The sequence below is a fragment of the Rattus norvegicus genome, chromosome 4 (assembly GCF_036323735.1).
Source record: "Rattus norvegicus strain BN/NHsdMcwi chromosome 4, GRCr8, whole genome shotgun sequence".
In the NCBI taxonomy this organism is placed as follows: domain Eukaryota; kingdom Metazoa; phylum Chordata; class Mammalia; order Rodentia; family Muridae; genus Rattus; species Rattus norvegicus.
Genome location: NC_086022.1, coordinates 104,676,570 through 104,692,245, shown reverse-complemented (window position 1 = coordinate 104,692,245; position 15,676 = coordinate 104,676,570). Strand labels below are relative to the sequence as shown.

At 45.8% G+C, this 15,676-nt stretch overlaps 1 protein-coding gene across 4 annotated transcripts in view; it reads left to right on the top strand.

Annotated features, from left to right (window-relative positions):
• The first annotated feature begins 1,161 nt into the window (after positions 1-1,161).
• Positions 1,162-15,676, top strand: part of Thnsl2 (threonine synthase-like 2) — a 19,780-nt gene continuing 5,265 nt past the window's right edge. For 2 of the 4 annotated variants that reach the window (XM_063285774.1, XM_039107312.2), the window contains exons 1-3: positions 1,162-1,944; positions 4,864-5,098; positions 13,404-13,634. In XM_063285774.1, the coding sequence (XP_063141844.1) occupies positions 4,876-5,098; positions 13,404-13,634 (454 nt within the window). In that variant the 5' untranslated portion in view covers positions 1,162-1,944; positions 4,864-4,875. Of the gene's footprint in view, positions 1,945-4,863; positions 5,099-7,820; positions 8,016-8,937; positions 9,091-13,403; positions 13,635-15,676 lie in introns of all 4 variants that reach the window. The other 2 variants (XM_039107309.2, NM_001009658.1) reach the window with 2 other exon arrangements.

The following is a 15,676-nucleotide window of genomic DNA, read 5'->3' as shown; positions in this document are numbered from 1 at the left end:
AATGGAAGAAACTCATTGTGACTCCAATATAGAATATAAACACCACAGTTTACCATGCAACTTACTCTCAAAGTTCAGCCTTCTTAGAGTTCCTGTCTTGAACTCCCCAGGCAGTAACTCCTAATGATTAACTCAGTTGTCTCCAGCCATTAGCTCCTCTCCTTGGTGAGGAGTCAAAGTACACTTCACAGAAGAACTTTTGGCTGCCCTCTGGGTCCCAGAATGGTGCTGTCCTGTAGGCCTGCCTGATTGAGCCAGGCAGAGAGCTAGATGGAAGAACCCTGGGAATGGCGAGGGTGTCCTTGGATGCTCATGAAGATTTCTTTGGGAGCACTGTAACCAACACTGCCGACCTTTGTGGCATTTTGTGGTCCCAGTTTCCCTGGCTTCTGAATGAAATGCATCTCATGGAAAGCACAGAAACAGGTTGGAAGAGGTCCCTGACTGACCTATCCTCCGCAATGGGTTGGTGCCTCTGACCTCCGTGTCAACTCTATGGCAAGCCTCTGGCCCTGTTTTGTGCTCAGAAGACCTATCTATCCCCCACCCTGAGCAGGGACAGTCTCTTAGTGTCTCAGGAGACTCTGAGCTGTAGTCAGCGGCAGCTTCATGGACAGTTGCCTAGTGGATTGGTGTGTGTAGGGGAGGGTTAGATGATAGGCAACTTGAATAAGCTGAGATTTCAGGAGGAGGAAGGAGATAGGCAAAGACCAGGCCAAGGCCAGAGCAGAGCCAAGAGTAAATCTAAGACTGTACCTGTCTGGTCTATTTCAAATCTATGCTTATCCAAGAGTGTGACTCCAGGGACATTGGGGGATGTTTGGAGAAAAATTTCCCCAAGTTCTTGCTTTTTTTCTCTCTCTCTAAAAAATAAATTGGGGCCTGGGAATGCAGCTCAGCTGGTTGGTAACGTGCTTGTCCCGCACACACAAAGTTCCAGTTCAATTCCCAGCATAAGCCGTTGGTGACACAAGTCTGTGATCTCAGCATTCAGAAATGGAGACAGAAGATCCGGACTTCAAGATCATCCCTTCTTACGTAATCAGGTTCCATGAAGAAGGGGAGGAGGACAAAGAGAAAAGGAAGCGGGGGAGACAGTCAGATTTTACCTGACTAGACTTATGCTTCATAAATAGTATTATTCCTTCTTTCTTCCTTTCTTTCTTTCTTTCTTTCTTCCTTTCTTTTTTCTTTTTTCTTTTTTTCTTTTTTTCTTTTTTTCTTTTTTTCTTTTTTTCGGAGCTGGGGACTGAACTCAGGGCCTTACTGAGCTAAATCCCCAGCCCCATAAATAGTATTATTCAATTAAAAATTTTTTAGCTAAATAGATACACCCATCTGGTGGATTTTAGCACAGACTCTAGGTTTTATGTAGACCCGAATCTTGAAAGCCAATGGGTGGAAGAGTGGAAGAACAAGTCCTTCTTCCCACATTGCCCTCTGATTTCTCATCTAAAAACAAAACAAAGCTTTTAATCTCAGCACTCAGCTGAGAGAAGTTGGGAAAGGGATGTGCAGAGACAGGCAAATCTCTGTGAGTTCAAGGACAACCTGGTCTACTGAGTGGCCAGAGCTACTTAGAGGCAGGTCTCCCAATAAGTAAACAAACAAAAACAGAACAAAATGTCACCAGCTTTTATTCTATTTCGTCTCAGCGAAGATCATGAGTCTAAAAGAAACTCCAGGGCCTGAAAACACTCAGTGAGGACAAAGGCTACTGTCCCCGTGTCCTCCATGTCCCCTCATAGTCCCCTCCCCACTCCCGTCTTCCGAGCTCCGTCTTCTACCCCTCCTCCAAGTCCCTCCTCCACAACCCCTCCTCCGCTCTCTGTAGGAGCTCCTCCCCAGCTTTGGCATTAAACTCAGAACCTCAGGCTCTAGGAAGTCAGAGCTGTGCGTGTCGCCTTCTGGACCCGGGTCGCCAGGCAGCTCTGCGCCCCTACGGTAACCTCGCGGAGGCCCCAGCGTGTCCCCCACCCCCACCCCGCGCTCTCCGCGGTGACGTGTCCGACTCCTGGTTGCTGTCCTGGTCCCTGTAGTTCAGCTTGGCTTTCCGGGCCACTGCTTTAAAGTCAGCTGGGGCCTTAGGATAGGAGCAGCCCCAGAAGCCAGTGCGGGTGGGATTTCTCATGTTTTCCATCTGCATCCAGGGTTCGGCAGTGTAGGAAGAACCCGGAAACTCCGGACAGTGCGCTGTGTTCAGAGGGTGGAGATGGGGCCTTAGCCTCTGTGAGCTCGCCAGCGGGTGCACACCTCCCTCTCCCAGGCGTTGCCTTAAACTCCAACGGAGAGTAGCGATCTGCAACTAGAGGCGAGCCTCCATGTCTCCCCACCCCCACTCACCGCCACGCCGAATCCTGCCCCAAAGGCGGATACTACCGTTATTATTATTTATCGTGGTTATTGCCCTGTCTCCGCTCTGGAATAAAATCCAGAGAAGTTCCAAAAAGTAATTATCACAGTAATGTACAGCGGAGATCTGAGTCCAGAGCCCTCACACAGCAGTCTTAAAAAAAAAAAAAAAGGAACCATTAGCTGTGTTTCTTGTAGTCTTTTTTTCTGTTAGGTCGGGAACGCTCTCCCCTGAAGTGATCTTTCAGAACCGAGACAGCCCTTAATCATGTGAGAAGCTTGGGACTGTTTGCTAGCCAAGCCATCTTCTTATTCTGACACACGCTGAGTTCAAACCTGGCTCTTGCCTGATTCCTTGTTCATGTCTTTATTGGATTGCAGATACTCCGTTCCCGGGAATCATGTGGTCCATTCCACCGAGGATGGTGGGGTGTCTGAAAATGATCCTTTGAGCTATTCCTTATAGCTCTACCCGCTTCTGCCCTTCCCAGCACTTGCAGCAGTTTGATTAGTAGTGCTCGCCGGTAGCATGTCCTTTAGTCAGGTCCAGAAACCTTATGTAGCAAGGATTTCAGGGCAGTTTACTTAGGTGCAATACTGTCCACAGTTTTCCATAGTTCTCCGTGGTTACAGAAGGCACTGCTAAGCCTTTGACCTCCTGACCCTGCTTCTGCCTTCGGAGACTTTGTGCCTGTTTCCTTATCCACTGCACTGGGCTTTTGGAGTTGCCTTGATTTTGTCCTTTCTCATGGACTCCTGTGTGGGCTGACTGACTATCCCAGATTCCTAAGCTCATTTCTGTTTATACCCGTTGACCCAGCATTACATTATCTGCCTCAGTTCTATTTAATAATGTTCTTGTTTTCAGGCATGTCTAATGCGTGTGACTGAGGATAGTTATGAATGAGGAGACCCAAAACAAAATTGTAAACTTAAGACATTATGTGGCTTCATTTATTCACTTACTCTTGTAACTTGATGGCACCATTTTGAGGCTTGAACTTTGTAGACAGCAAAGTCATGTTGCAATGCCAAAAAGTCAGGCGTGCCTGGTGGTTGGTTACTTCGCACAACCTTGCCTCTAAACTGAATACACATACATCTGTAGGCAGCAGAGTGGCGGGTGGCAGCTCGTGTAGAGCACACTGTAGACCCATAAGTGTCAGAGACCTGGAGGAGGAAACCGTGACTTCAGGGCTGGAGGTGGAACTCAATGGCAGAGCAATTGCCTAGCATAGGCCTGGGCTCCACCTCCAGGGTCAGGGGAGAGGCCAAGGGGAAGGAAAGGGAAACTAGGGTTCTTCTCAGTCAATGTCAGATTTCCCCTTCTTGTGGGCAGGGGTATAGAAATGCCTAAGTGGTATTGACAGTTATGTGTAGTCAGATTGACAGGTTTAACAATGGAAACAATAAACTCTGCTGTAATCTCTGTCAGAGATTATTCCGATGATCATAGGGCTCCAAATCCATGCCAGGTAGTCAGAGCCAATTAACCATGGCTAGAGAGTTTCAAAGACAGTATGTAAGCTTTACTGATCGCCTTCAGAATTAGACTGCAAGATAGGACAGAGGTTATTGGTGGTAATGCCCAACCATCATGATATGCAAAGGACTAAGGGGTTTCCTGGGACATGGATCTTTCAGTTTAAAAAAATAATTCATATATGCATATAATGTATTTTGATCCTTACTCTTTCCCCTCTGACTCTACTTCACCATTTGCCCTCCCAATTTCACACACTCTTTTGCTTAAAAACAAACAAATAACAACAACAAAAACCTACTGAGATAATTTAGTGCATGGATATGAGGCTATCTGCTGGAGCATGTGTAGCCTTTGAAAGCCTGTATCCCTGAAGAAAACAGACTCCCAGTTATCCATTCATCTAGGTTGTCTCCGTTTACTGGCTATTGTGAGTAGAACAGCTATGATCATGGGTGAGCAAGTATCTTTGAAGTAGGATGTAGAGTCCTCAGGGAATGTAGCCAGGAGTATTCAGCTCACATGATGGATCCATGTCTAGCTTTTTGAGGAATCTACCCACCAATTTCTATAGTGGCAAAACCACTTTACATTCCAGTGGTGAATAAATATTCCCATTCCCCCCACATCCACACCAGTATTTGCCAATCAGGTGTTCTGGTCTTTTCCTTACTAAGAAGCCTGCCAAAATGGCAACTACCTGCTATTGATATGATCTTTCTCCATTCCAAGGCTTTCTTTGTTACCGGTAAGGGCTGTGATTCTCTTTCCCCAGCATACTCCAATACCCACACCTCAAGGTAGGGCACTCAGTGGAATTGTCTGTTTTGACCAGAAGGATCATGATTTATATAAGACTTGACAAAGCTGAGGTGATACTCAGGTTAGGGCTTCCATCACCATGTCTGAGATACATATTCCAGTGAGTGGTGGCTCAGAGGGTAAGTCAGAGGACTGAATACTTAGCTTCACCCTGTGGAGAGCTGCGAGTTTGAAGATCAGCTGCCTCTGGGACTCTCTCTTTGCAGGCCTCCAGGACCATGTGGTACACTAGCACCCGGGGAATGGCCCCACGGGTCAACTTTGAGGGGGCTCTCTTCTCTGGTTATGCACCAGATGGGGGCCTCTATATGCCAGAGGAGCTCCCAAGGCTGGACAAAGAGACCCTGCGTCACTGGAGCACGCTGTCCTATCGCAGCCTGGTGAAGGAGTTGTGTGCCCTCTTCGTTGGCCTGGAGCTTATTCCAAGACATGACTTAAATGGTGAGGATTCCCCCAACCCCAACTCAGCATCACACACTCCCTCCCTGAGTTGTAAATTAATTATCCAACCCCTAGAAAATCCCTAGCTGCCTTTCTCAAATCTTGTGAGATAGCTCCTGGTCCTAAAATTTGTGAAGTAGAATCTTCAGTTCCTCTGCTCTTCCTCCAGTGAGATGAAAGGCAAAATGGTCTACTGAAATTTGATAATTATTTTTAAAAGGGTCAAGACTAAGGATTTTCGGTCATCCCAAAAGCTCGAGTGTTGAGTGTCTCCCTCAGTCATCAAGACACCTAGATTACTACCTTGTCTTGTCGAGTATCCTGGGACAGGTTGTCTCAAACCATAGGGCACAATGAATTTCCCTCGAAGATCTCAAAAGCAGGCTCTGATTCAATAGGTTTGGTTGTGTCTTAGTTACTTTCCTATGCTGTGATAAGTCTCCATGATCAAGGCAACTTACGGGAAAGAGAAGAGTTTATTTGGGGCTTACAGTTTTGGAGGGTTAGAGTCCATGACCATCATAGTGGAGAGCATGGCTGCAGGCTATGAAGCAGTAGCTGGGAGCTTACATCTTGATCTACAAGTATGAGAGACAGACAGAGGGGGGTTCCTCCAACAAGGCCACACACCTCCTAATCCTTCCCACACACAGTTGCCCCAACTGAGGACTAAACATTCAAACACACGAGTCTATGAGACTCACTCTCATTCAAAGACCAGAGGGTGAATATGAGAATCCTGCCTTTCTAGTGAGTGCCTATACAAAACTACAACTGTGGGTTCACAGGAGACATTTTGAGTGACAAGAGAATCCATAGTCAGGGTTTCTGTTGCTGCGATAAAATTCCATGACCAAAGCGATTTAGGGGAGGAAAGGTTTCCTTCAGCATGCAACTTTCAGATCATGCTCTCTCACTGAGTGAAGTCAGGATCAGGAACCTGGAGACAGGAACTGAAGCAGAAGGCATGGAGGAAGAGGACTGCTTAGTGGCTGACTCCTCAGGGCCGGCTCCTCAGGGCTGGCTCCTCCTTTCTTACACACTCCTGGACCACCTTCTATCGTGGTGCTTTTTCGGAACCACCAGCAACATAAGTAATAGCATGGAGTCTTCTATACAGTTTAAAGCTTAGGCCTTTTGTTTTGGGCAGTCCCCCAGCTACTCTAAACTTAACCCAACTACTTAGCCTATGACCCACCACATGGCTAGCTCTCTATCTTTCTCTTCTCCCTGGCAGTCTGTTTCTGCTCCCCCACCCCACCCCTGTGTCTGCTCTCTGAATCCCTGTGTTCTTCTTCTCCCAGCTGCCCTTTTTCTGCCCAGAAGTTCTGTCCTCCATGCTCTGACCTCAGCTCTTTATTATAACCAATCCCAACCTCAGACACAATTCTAGATTGTCTTAGCCTAGTGAGGAAGGACAAATATTTACAAGGTAGAAAACCCAGCGATGGAAGAAATGACAATACCAGACTCCTGCCAGCATCAGTTCCCTATGGTACAGAATTCACAACTGAACATAGGAGACACATCTTCACACCCTAACAACCTGCCCATGGGAGGCAGCATCCTCAGTGAGCTGGGCAACTCCCACATCAGTCTTTAAATCAGAAAATGCCCCCATTGACTTACCCCCAGGCCAGTCTGACAAGAGGTTATTCCTTGTGTCTTTTCCCGGGTGTGTCTAGGTTTGTATCAAGTTGACAAAAACAAAAAATCACCAGCACAGGAATGGTAGATGTTTGGAGTTGGGAGGGGAAAGGACCACACAGAGCATGTTCCAATGACCAACAGTAATGGCGTCGCCTGGGTAGATGTTCCAATATTTCAAAGTCAGATCGGACCTATTGATTTGGATTCCGCACTTTAATAAGATCCCAAAGGTAGCACACAAACACAAGTTCAAGAAGCTCAGTTCTAAACTGTTGCTAAGTTTGTACGTCACCCATGCCCAAATCCCGGCACCACAGACGTAAAATTTAGTATTACAAAGAACAGACTAACAAAACTTTCATCTTTAGGGAAGAAAATCAGGAAGTTGAAACTGGTATATTTGTTCTATGACTATTTGATCTCCTATTGAAATACATGCTTCTTAGGGGCTGGAGAGGTGGCTCAGTGGTTAAGAGCACTGACTGCTCTTCCAAAGGTCCAGAGTCCAGTTCCCAGCATCCACATGGCAGCTCATAACCATCTGTAACTCTAGCTCCAGGGGATCTGGCTCTCCCTTCTGACCTCTTCAAGCACTGTGCACATATGGTGCACATACATACGAGCAGGCAAAACACCCATTCACAAAGAGTAAATAAAAATAAAATAAAAAGACTCAATAAAGAGTATACAAGGGGTTGGGGATTTAGCTCAGTGGTAGAGCGCTTGCCTAGGAAGTGCAAGGCCCTGGGTTCGGTCCCCAGCTCCAAAAAAAAAAAAAAAAAAAAAAAAAAAAAAAAAAAAAAAAAAAAAAGTATACAAAATGAAAACTAGACATTTTCTACAGCCAGTTCTGGTGTCTGGGAATTCTAAAGAGGAGTGTATGAGCAGTTTAATATATGCCCTCCCATATTTTTCTAGACCTGTGTAATCCTGTTTCTAAGTGTGTCATTTAAGATCAGACTTTCTAGGCTTCTTAATTGGCAATGGGAGATGAAGGTTAAAGATTAAAGTGGCAGAAGTAAAATTCGAAGAGCTAATACCATCATCTTCTGTCCAACCTCTACTCTCACAGGTCTGATTGACCAAGCCTTCAGCAGATTCCGCCATAGAGATGTAGTTCATCTGTGCAAGCTGAAGAATGGGCTGAACATATTGGAGTTGTGGCATGGGGTCACATATGCCTTTAAGGACCTGTCCCTGTCCTGCACAGCACAGTTCCTGCAATACTTCCTAGAGAAGAAGAAGAAGCATGTCACCATTGTTGTGGGTGGGTGTTGAAAGGGAGCAGCACTCCAGCTGGAGGGTGCCAAGGCACAGGAGACCCTTTATTGAATCTTTTAAGGCTTAGTCTATCAGTTTTTCTAGAGCAGTGGTTGTCAACCTGTGGGTAGCAAATCCCTTTGGAGGTAAGGTCAAACGACCCTTTCACAGGATTACCTAGCTATCAAAAAACAGATGTTTACATTACAATTCACAACCGTATAAAATTACAGTCATGAAGTTGCGATGAAAATAATTTTACAGTTGGGGATCACCTCAGCATGAGGAAGTGTATTAAAGGGTCGCAGCACTAGGGAGGTTAAGAACTACTTCTTAGAGGGTTTCTGACCTGTTTTTCTGCCACGGATTCTGTCTTAGTTCCTTTTCTCATTGCTGTGACCAGAGCAACTAAAGGAAAGCAGGTTTGAGAATACAGGTCACCATGACGCTGAAGGTATGGTGATAGGAGCTTGGGGCATCTGGTCGCACTGTCTCTACAGTCAGGAAGTAGAGAACACTGATGGGGGTGCTCAACTTGAGTCTCGCTTTTCTCGTGATCAGGACCACAGCTCATAGGGTGGTGCCCGGTCATCCCTTCTCAGTCAAACCTTCCCGGAAATGCCTTTAGAGACATGTCCAGAGGTTTGTTCTATGATGATCCTAGCACCATCAAGTTGACAAAATTAACTCTCACAGCCCCCTTTGTCAGTCTGCTGGAGGCTGTGGATCCTTCTGGAATGATATTTTTAGGTGTACAGTATACTCACGGATGTCCTGATTTTATCAGCATATCCAAAGGCTCTGGGCTAAGTACTCAGCACCAATCTTTCAAGTATTTGAAAGCCAATGTTGCTGCATTGGGCACCAATATTTTAAGGTCATTTTATTCCGTATTCCCCCTGTTCTAAAGGGAGGCATCTCCTTTCTAGGAACCTCTGGGGACACGGGGAGTGCTGCCATTGAGAGTGTTCAAGGATCCAAGAATGTGGACATTATTGTTCTGTTGCCCAAAGGACATTGCTCAAAGATTCAGGAGCTCCAGATGACAACTGTGGTAAAGGAAAATGTTCATGTGTTTGGAGGTAGGTGCAGGGACTGTGGTCCAGCTCAAATGGCTGTCTTCATTGGTAGATTAGTCATGTATTGAGGTGCCTTGGCTTAGCTCTGGGCAAGTTCCTGGCTTCACAGTCAGCCACACTAACTGGCATACGGCTTTAGGCCTGCATTTACTGTGTTGAACTGTTAGAGCTGGTTCAAGTGTCTGTCAATGCTACCACCTCTGTGAAGTTCCCACTTGCCAATGTCACATGTAGGCCACCAGGCAGAACCATAGCTTAAGCCAAGCAACGCGCCCAGTTCCAGGGTTCTGAAATGTTGAGGGCACAAATGCATTTCATGGTTGAGAGAACGTGTCAGTGCATGTTGGCAGTCCATGTCCTTCCTTAGAGAGCGACAGCTAGGCCATGCACGCAGTTAACACTGGGCCGAGTATTAAAGTAGGAAGCTGCCTGGTGCTGCCTACGACCAGTCCCATTATAGCCAGCCGTGTAATGAAGACTTCAACTTTGCCATAGGAATGAAAGCATTCAGTGGTTGGAGAAAGGAGAAAACCAAGCTTTTCATGCTACTCCAAATGCCCAGTGGTTAGGAGACTGATAGTGGGAAGGAGGAGGCAAGTATAACAAGTATAAAATGTTTCCCTCCTTAGGAGACTGAGAGCAGAGGATGGGGGAGTATGGGTGGAGCCATAGTTCTAATTTCACCTTTCACACCCTGCTTGACCTCACTGAGCTGCAAGGAGAGGCATAGAGTATGAGATTTAGGGGTCTTGGATGAGGTTTTACATTCTTTGGCCGGGCATGGTTTGTTTGTTTGTTTGTTTTTGTTGTTGTTGTTTTGATCACTCACTTGAAACACAGGAAATGGTCTAGAAATAAATATAAGCTGCTAGAGAGATGGCTCAGTGGTTAAGAGCGCTGACTACTCTTCTAGAGGACAGGGTTCAATTCCCATCACCCACATGGCAGCTCACCAGTGTCTGTAACTTCAGTTCCAGTGGGATTGTCATCCCTTTCTGGTTTGCATGGGCACTGTATACACGTGGTACACAGATGTGTATTCAGGCAAAACACCCATCTACATAAGATAAAATAAACTTAGAAATAGATGATTACAGATAAAATAAAATTTCTTCCACAACTGGCCTGGGTCCTAGTATAATCCTGTGGTGGTTTGAATGAGAATGGTCTCCACGAGCTCATATGTTTGAAGGCTTGGTTTCTGATTAGTGGAACGCTTTGGGATGGATTAAGAGATGTGGCTTTGTTGGACGAGGGGTGTGTAACTGGGGTTGGATTTTGAGTTTTTAAAAGCTCAAGCCAGACCCACTCTTGCTCCCACACCTCACCACCTGCTGTCTGTGGACCGGATATAAGCTCTCAGCTACTGCTTCAGCACCAGCGTGTCCGCTGCCATGCATCCTGCCATAGTGATTAAGAACTAACCCTCTGTAAGTGTAAAGAAGCCCCCGACTGAATGCTCCCTTCTATAAGTTGCCATGATCATGGTGTCCCCTCACAACAATAGAATAGTAACTAAAACAAATCACAGAGAGGATATTTTTATGTTAATATACCAACACTGACAAGGAGTTCAAACAGTGGAAAGAAGTCTTATCACCAGAGCAGCATGAATTCCCTTTATCTATTTTCTCAAATGCAGAGAAGAAACAACCTCTGCCCTTTTCTTTAGCAAGCACATGTACCTTCCAGTGTAAAGTCTGTGCCTTGGTAACTGCCCATAACTGGCTGCATTTTCTTTTGGTCATTGTTAGACTTTAATGAACAATGCTCAGGATCCCAGCTGTTTCCCACATGCCAAGCTTGCTAGCCATGGGCTAGGTTCTAGCATCGAAGGCAAGAAATTGTTGGGGTTTTTTTGTTTTAAACTCAAGTCCTCCTCTTTTGCTTGTACAGATGCACAAGAGGACTTTTGTTTAAGAGCATGAGTGGAATCTTCACTGGGGGTGGAGAACATCACTCACCTATGAAATAGTGACTCAGCTTTGATGAGTCTAGTATGTCACCATTATTGTCAGAGCTAATTATTGTTTCTATTCTGTATATATTCTGTATATGGTTTGTGCACCAAGGAAATAGTTTAATTTGTTTTTAAGCAGTACTTCTCATGTTTTTTTTCTTCTTAGAGGCTTCCAGTATGATTCATGTACATCCCAGGGCTAATAGGAAAGATGTTTTCTCTTCCTGAGCTCAAGGAGTAGGGTAGAATACACGTATGCTGAGTTTAAGTTTTATTAATTCATCATCATTATTATCGCATGTGTAGTGAGGAGAGGGATGCCTGGGACATAGTGACCACATGGAGGTCAGAGGACAGCTTTGTCTGGGTCATTTCTTTCCTCCTACCTTGGCATGGTCACCAGAGATGAAACTTGGGTTGCCAGGCTTGTGCCATTGGATGTTGGAAGTGTATAATGGGTTTTTGTTTTGTATTGTTTTTTGGTGTTTTGTTTTTATGGGGGAGTTGGGAGGTTTTTTGTTTGTCTGTTTGTTTTGGTTTTGGTTTGGTTTACAGTGGATTGAGCTAAGAGATTGCCTTGAGTCTCAGAAGAGATGTTGGACTTTGTATTTTTTCAACAGTCTTGAGACTGATAGACCATGGAGGCTTTTAAGTTGGACTTAAAACGTTTTGTATTATCATATGGCCACAAGCCCATGGGAGTCTGGGAGTATAATGTAATAGTTTAAATGAGAATGGCCCCCATAGTCTTATATATCTGAATGCTTGGTCCCCAGTTGGTGGAACTGCTTAGGAAGGATTCCTTGATAGAGCTGTGTCACTGGCGTGAGCTTTGAGGTTTCAAAAGCCCATAACCATCCCAGTTAGCTCTCTGTGCCTTGAGCTTTTGGATAATAGAGTTCTCAGCTACTGCTCCAGAACCATGACTGCCTGCCTGATCCCATGTTCATAGCGCTAATGGTCTTAGACTCGAACCCGCTGAAACTGTAAGCCCCCAAACCTCTTTCTTCTACAAGTTGCTTCTGTCAAAGTAACTTTAATAGCAATAGAAAAGTGTCTTACCCAGCCACTGGGTTTATAAAAGTAGTAATTTCTGTGCCCATTGCGTGATTCCTAAACATCAAGTACTTAGTAGACTCTAGATGCTTATTGATTATGACTTTTTTTTTAAACTAGAATTAACAGAAAATCCAACTCAGACTATCTGAAAGAACAGTTTCCAGCTCCTGTAATTGGAATGTCCATGGGTGAAGTTGACTATCACTTGGTTGGTTCTGAGACTCAACATTACAATCAGGAACCCAAGTACTTCCTAGTCTGCCCTCCCCAATCTTAGGTTTCTTCCTCTTGAGGTTATAGAATAAAGACGAGGTAAAAGTCCTTAAAAGCCGTGGCCATTTCTCTAGCACCCCAGCAACCATCCTTCTGAGTCTCAGTGGCCTGAACTTCTCACATGTCCAACTTGGACTGAACTCTAACTCCATAGGCATGCCAGGTACACATTGGCTTGACCTAGACAAAGGAATGCCCACCACTACTGGGTCAGGTTGATTGGAATCACAGCTGGTCCCCCATCTGTATTACTGCACTATAGTGATAAGGAGAGAGAGCTTTACAACCCTAATGGCTATCCTAGTACTTCCCCCAGTGATCTTCACACCTTCTGCTTGAGATATGGATCCAATTGGAGAATTAGATACAGGTATCAGGTAAGGGTCAGTACTGGTGCAATTACTAAGGCAGCCAGACTGGGATGCTGATATGTTAAACTGGTGGATAGTTTACCTAATAATTCACCCCATAAATCAAACCAATGTACACAGCTAACTTCAGAGAGAACTGCTGAAGCAAGCTTACCTAGCAGATAGGAACAGGGACCGGGATACCTACACTTCACCCACGGGGAGAAGTGACAATTTCCCCTAGCCCCAGAAAAGTTCTGTTAAATAGACAGTCTTTCCCTCTTTCCAGAAGAGTGAAAGACATACTCTTTGCAGATCAGTGAAGGCTTGGGATACAGGGGGAATTCTTTTCCCAGCTTCCCAGAAGGTTGACATTTTATATCTGATTTTATAGAATGCAAGACCATGAGAGATGGTACTGGCCACATTTTCTTTTCTCCAAGTGAGGACAACTACTTAGGGTCATGAGAACAAGAGACCTGAATTTGATCCTTAAGGAGCTTATACAGAGCCTAGAAAGCCAGGTTAACCCAAGTGAAAGTGAAGGAAGCAGAGGCTAGACCAGATGGGAGAGGATGGGTGAAGCCTGCGAGGGTTCCGGTGAAGCTGAAGCTGGAAGTGAGTGTCAGAGGCTTCTACTCTTGAGAGATGCCTGCTTCTCTTTCCCCTGGCAGTGGAAGGAAACAGTGATGAGCTTGATGAACCCATCAAGGCTGTGTTTGCTGATGTGGCCTTTGTCCAGAGGCACAACCTGATGAGCTTGAACTCCATCAACTGGTCCCGGGTCCTGGTGCAGATGGCACACCACTTCTTCGCTTATTTCCAGTGCACGCCGTCCTTGGACATGCACCTCCTGCCCACGGTGGAGGTGGTAGTGCCGACGGGGGCTGGGGGTAACCTTGCAGGTAAGGAGAGCCTGGGATGCAAATGGACTTTTCTGGAAAGCACTCGGTCCTTCAAGTTGTCTGCCTACAAACATGAAGAGAAAGAAAGTTGTATTTTGTCCTAAAGAGGACAGACAGCCACACGGGATGCCTTCTAACTTGCAGAGGCTAATGGTCCTGAAGCAAAAGGAGATTAAGAGCTCCTTCACCTGTGCTTGCACAACCACTGGTAGACAGAACTCAAGGCTCAGCCACCAAACACAGCTCAGTGTCCTTTCCTAAAGTTTGCACTTGGCTCCCAGCTCCACCTACTGCCTACTGAGGGACACCCACTGTGTGCCATGACACAGTGTTCTTACTACCCAGGGGCCAAGGGCTCTGGCATCAGGAGTCTGGCCTCGGCTCTGCCCTTCACTAGCTGAATGGTTACGAGTTCCTCAGACTCAAGTCCTCAGCTGATCACATGCTCAAAGTTGCCTGTAAGGGACAAGTCTGGCTGAGGGTGCACATGAGCTTTGCGCAGGGCAAGTGCTGTCTCGGCACCAAATGCTAACGAGCATTCTCAAGCATTAACTACGCACTGGTTGATGTTGTAAGGGCTCTTCCTGGGTTAATGATTTCATGGGACTAGAACAACACAGCTTTCTCCTGGGTACATGGATGATTAGTTCTAGGACCTCTGCAGATATTCAAGACCCATATGTAAAGTGACATGGTGTCTGCATATAACCTATGCACATATACTCATATACTTTTAACCACCTCTAAATGATGTCAATAACTTATACAATAAGCGAATCTTATCTAAATGACCATTGTGTTTTAGGGAAGTGGCAAGAAAGAGTTTCAACATGTTTAATACAGATGCAATATGTTTTTCTTGAAATCTCACTATGTAACTTAGGCTAGGCTAGCCTTGAAAGCCTCCATCCTCCTGCCTCAGCTTCCCAAATGCCGGGAACATTATCATCACACCCTGCTTCGGATAGTTTTGATTCACGGTCAGTTAACTCTGTAGGTGCAGACTCTGTAGATGTATCCAGGGTCCACCTGTTCTATTCTTACTGTTTTAGAATGAAGAACTAGACACAAAGACAAGCTAGCTTGCCTCCGTTTACACAAGTGGTTGGTAGTGGCACCAAGTTGACCGCCGCAGGTTGGAGCCTACATCTTTTCTATTAAGGAGACAATGGTGTTAGGGTTTCTGGTAGCTCTGCCCAGCCGTTGCTTCTCAAGGCACCAGGGATAGAGTGGGTGAGATGACAAAAGCATCTGAATGGTTAGAGTCTCCTTGGCTTCTTACAGGAAAATAGAGGTGACAGTGTGCTGGCAGCTAGGCAAGGAAGGCTGCTGTCCTCACTACTTAGAGGGTGACACCCAGTGTGCTTCCCTTTCATGTCACCTTCCAGCTAGTGATGGCACCTAAAGCTACGCCCTCATAGCACCTGGCACAAGTGAACACAGGGCAATCTCTGTGGAGGACATTCCTAACTGGGGTCTCTCCATAAGGAGACCTTAGGTCTTTGGGCCTCCTGAGCTTCCGTCTTTCCTCATCACTGAAGAACACTGTAATGCCTCCGTGAGGATCAAGTGACATAAGAGTGTGGATGGGCTTTCCAAAATGAAGTGTGATGTTGACAAGACATCCTCTCCCCAAATTAAAGTAGGGGGCCTAAAGAGAGGACTCAGCAGGTAAGGCGTTTGCCACACAAATCTGAGGACCTGAGTTTGGATCCCTAGAGCCTCCATAAAACTAGATGTGATAGTGCATATCTGTGATCCCACTGTTCCAACAGCAAGATGACAAACAGGAGAGGCCCCAGAAGCTTGTGGGTCTCCAGCCTTGCATATCAGCAGGGAATAGCAGACATCTCCCTAAAACAAGCTGCAAGGCAGATCCAAACTCAGGTCCTCAGATTTATGTGGCAAATGTCTTACCTGCTGTGTTCTCTCTTTAGGCCCCTACTTTAATTTGGGGAGAGGATGTCTTGTCAACATCACACCCAGACCCTGCATGTTGGTAGGACTTGGGCAAAGCACTTCAGCCCTTAGCACCTTCAAGG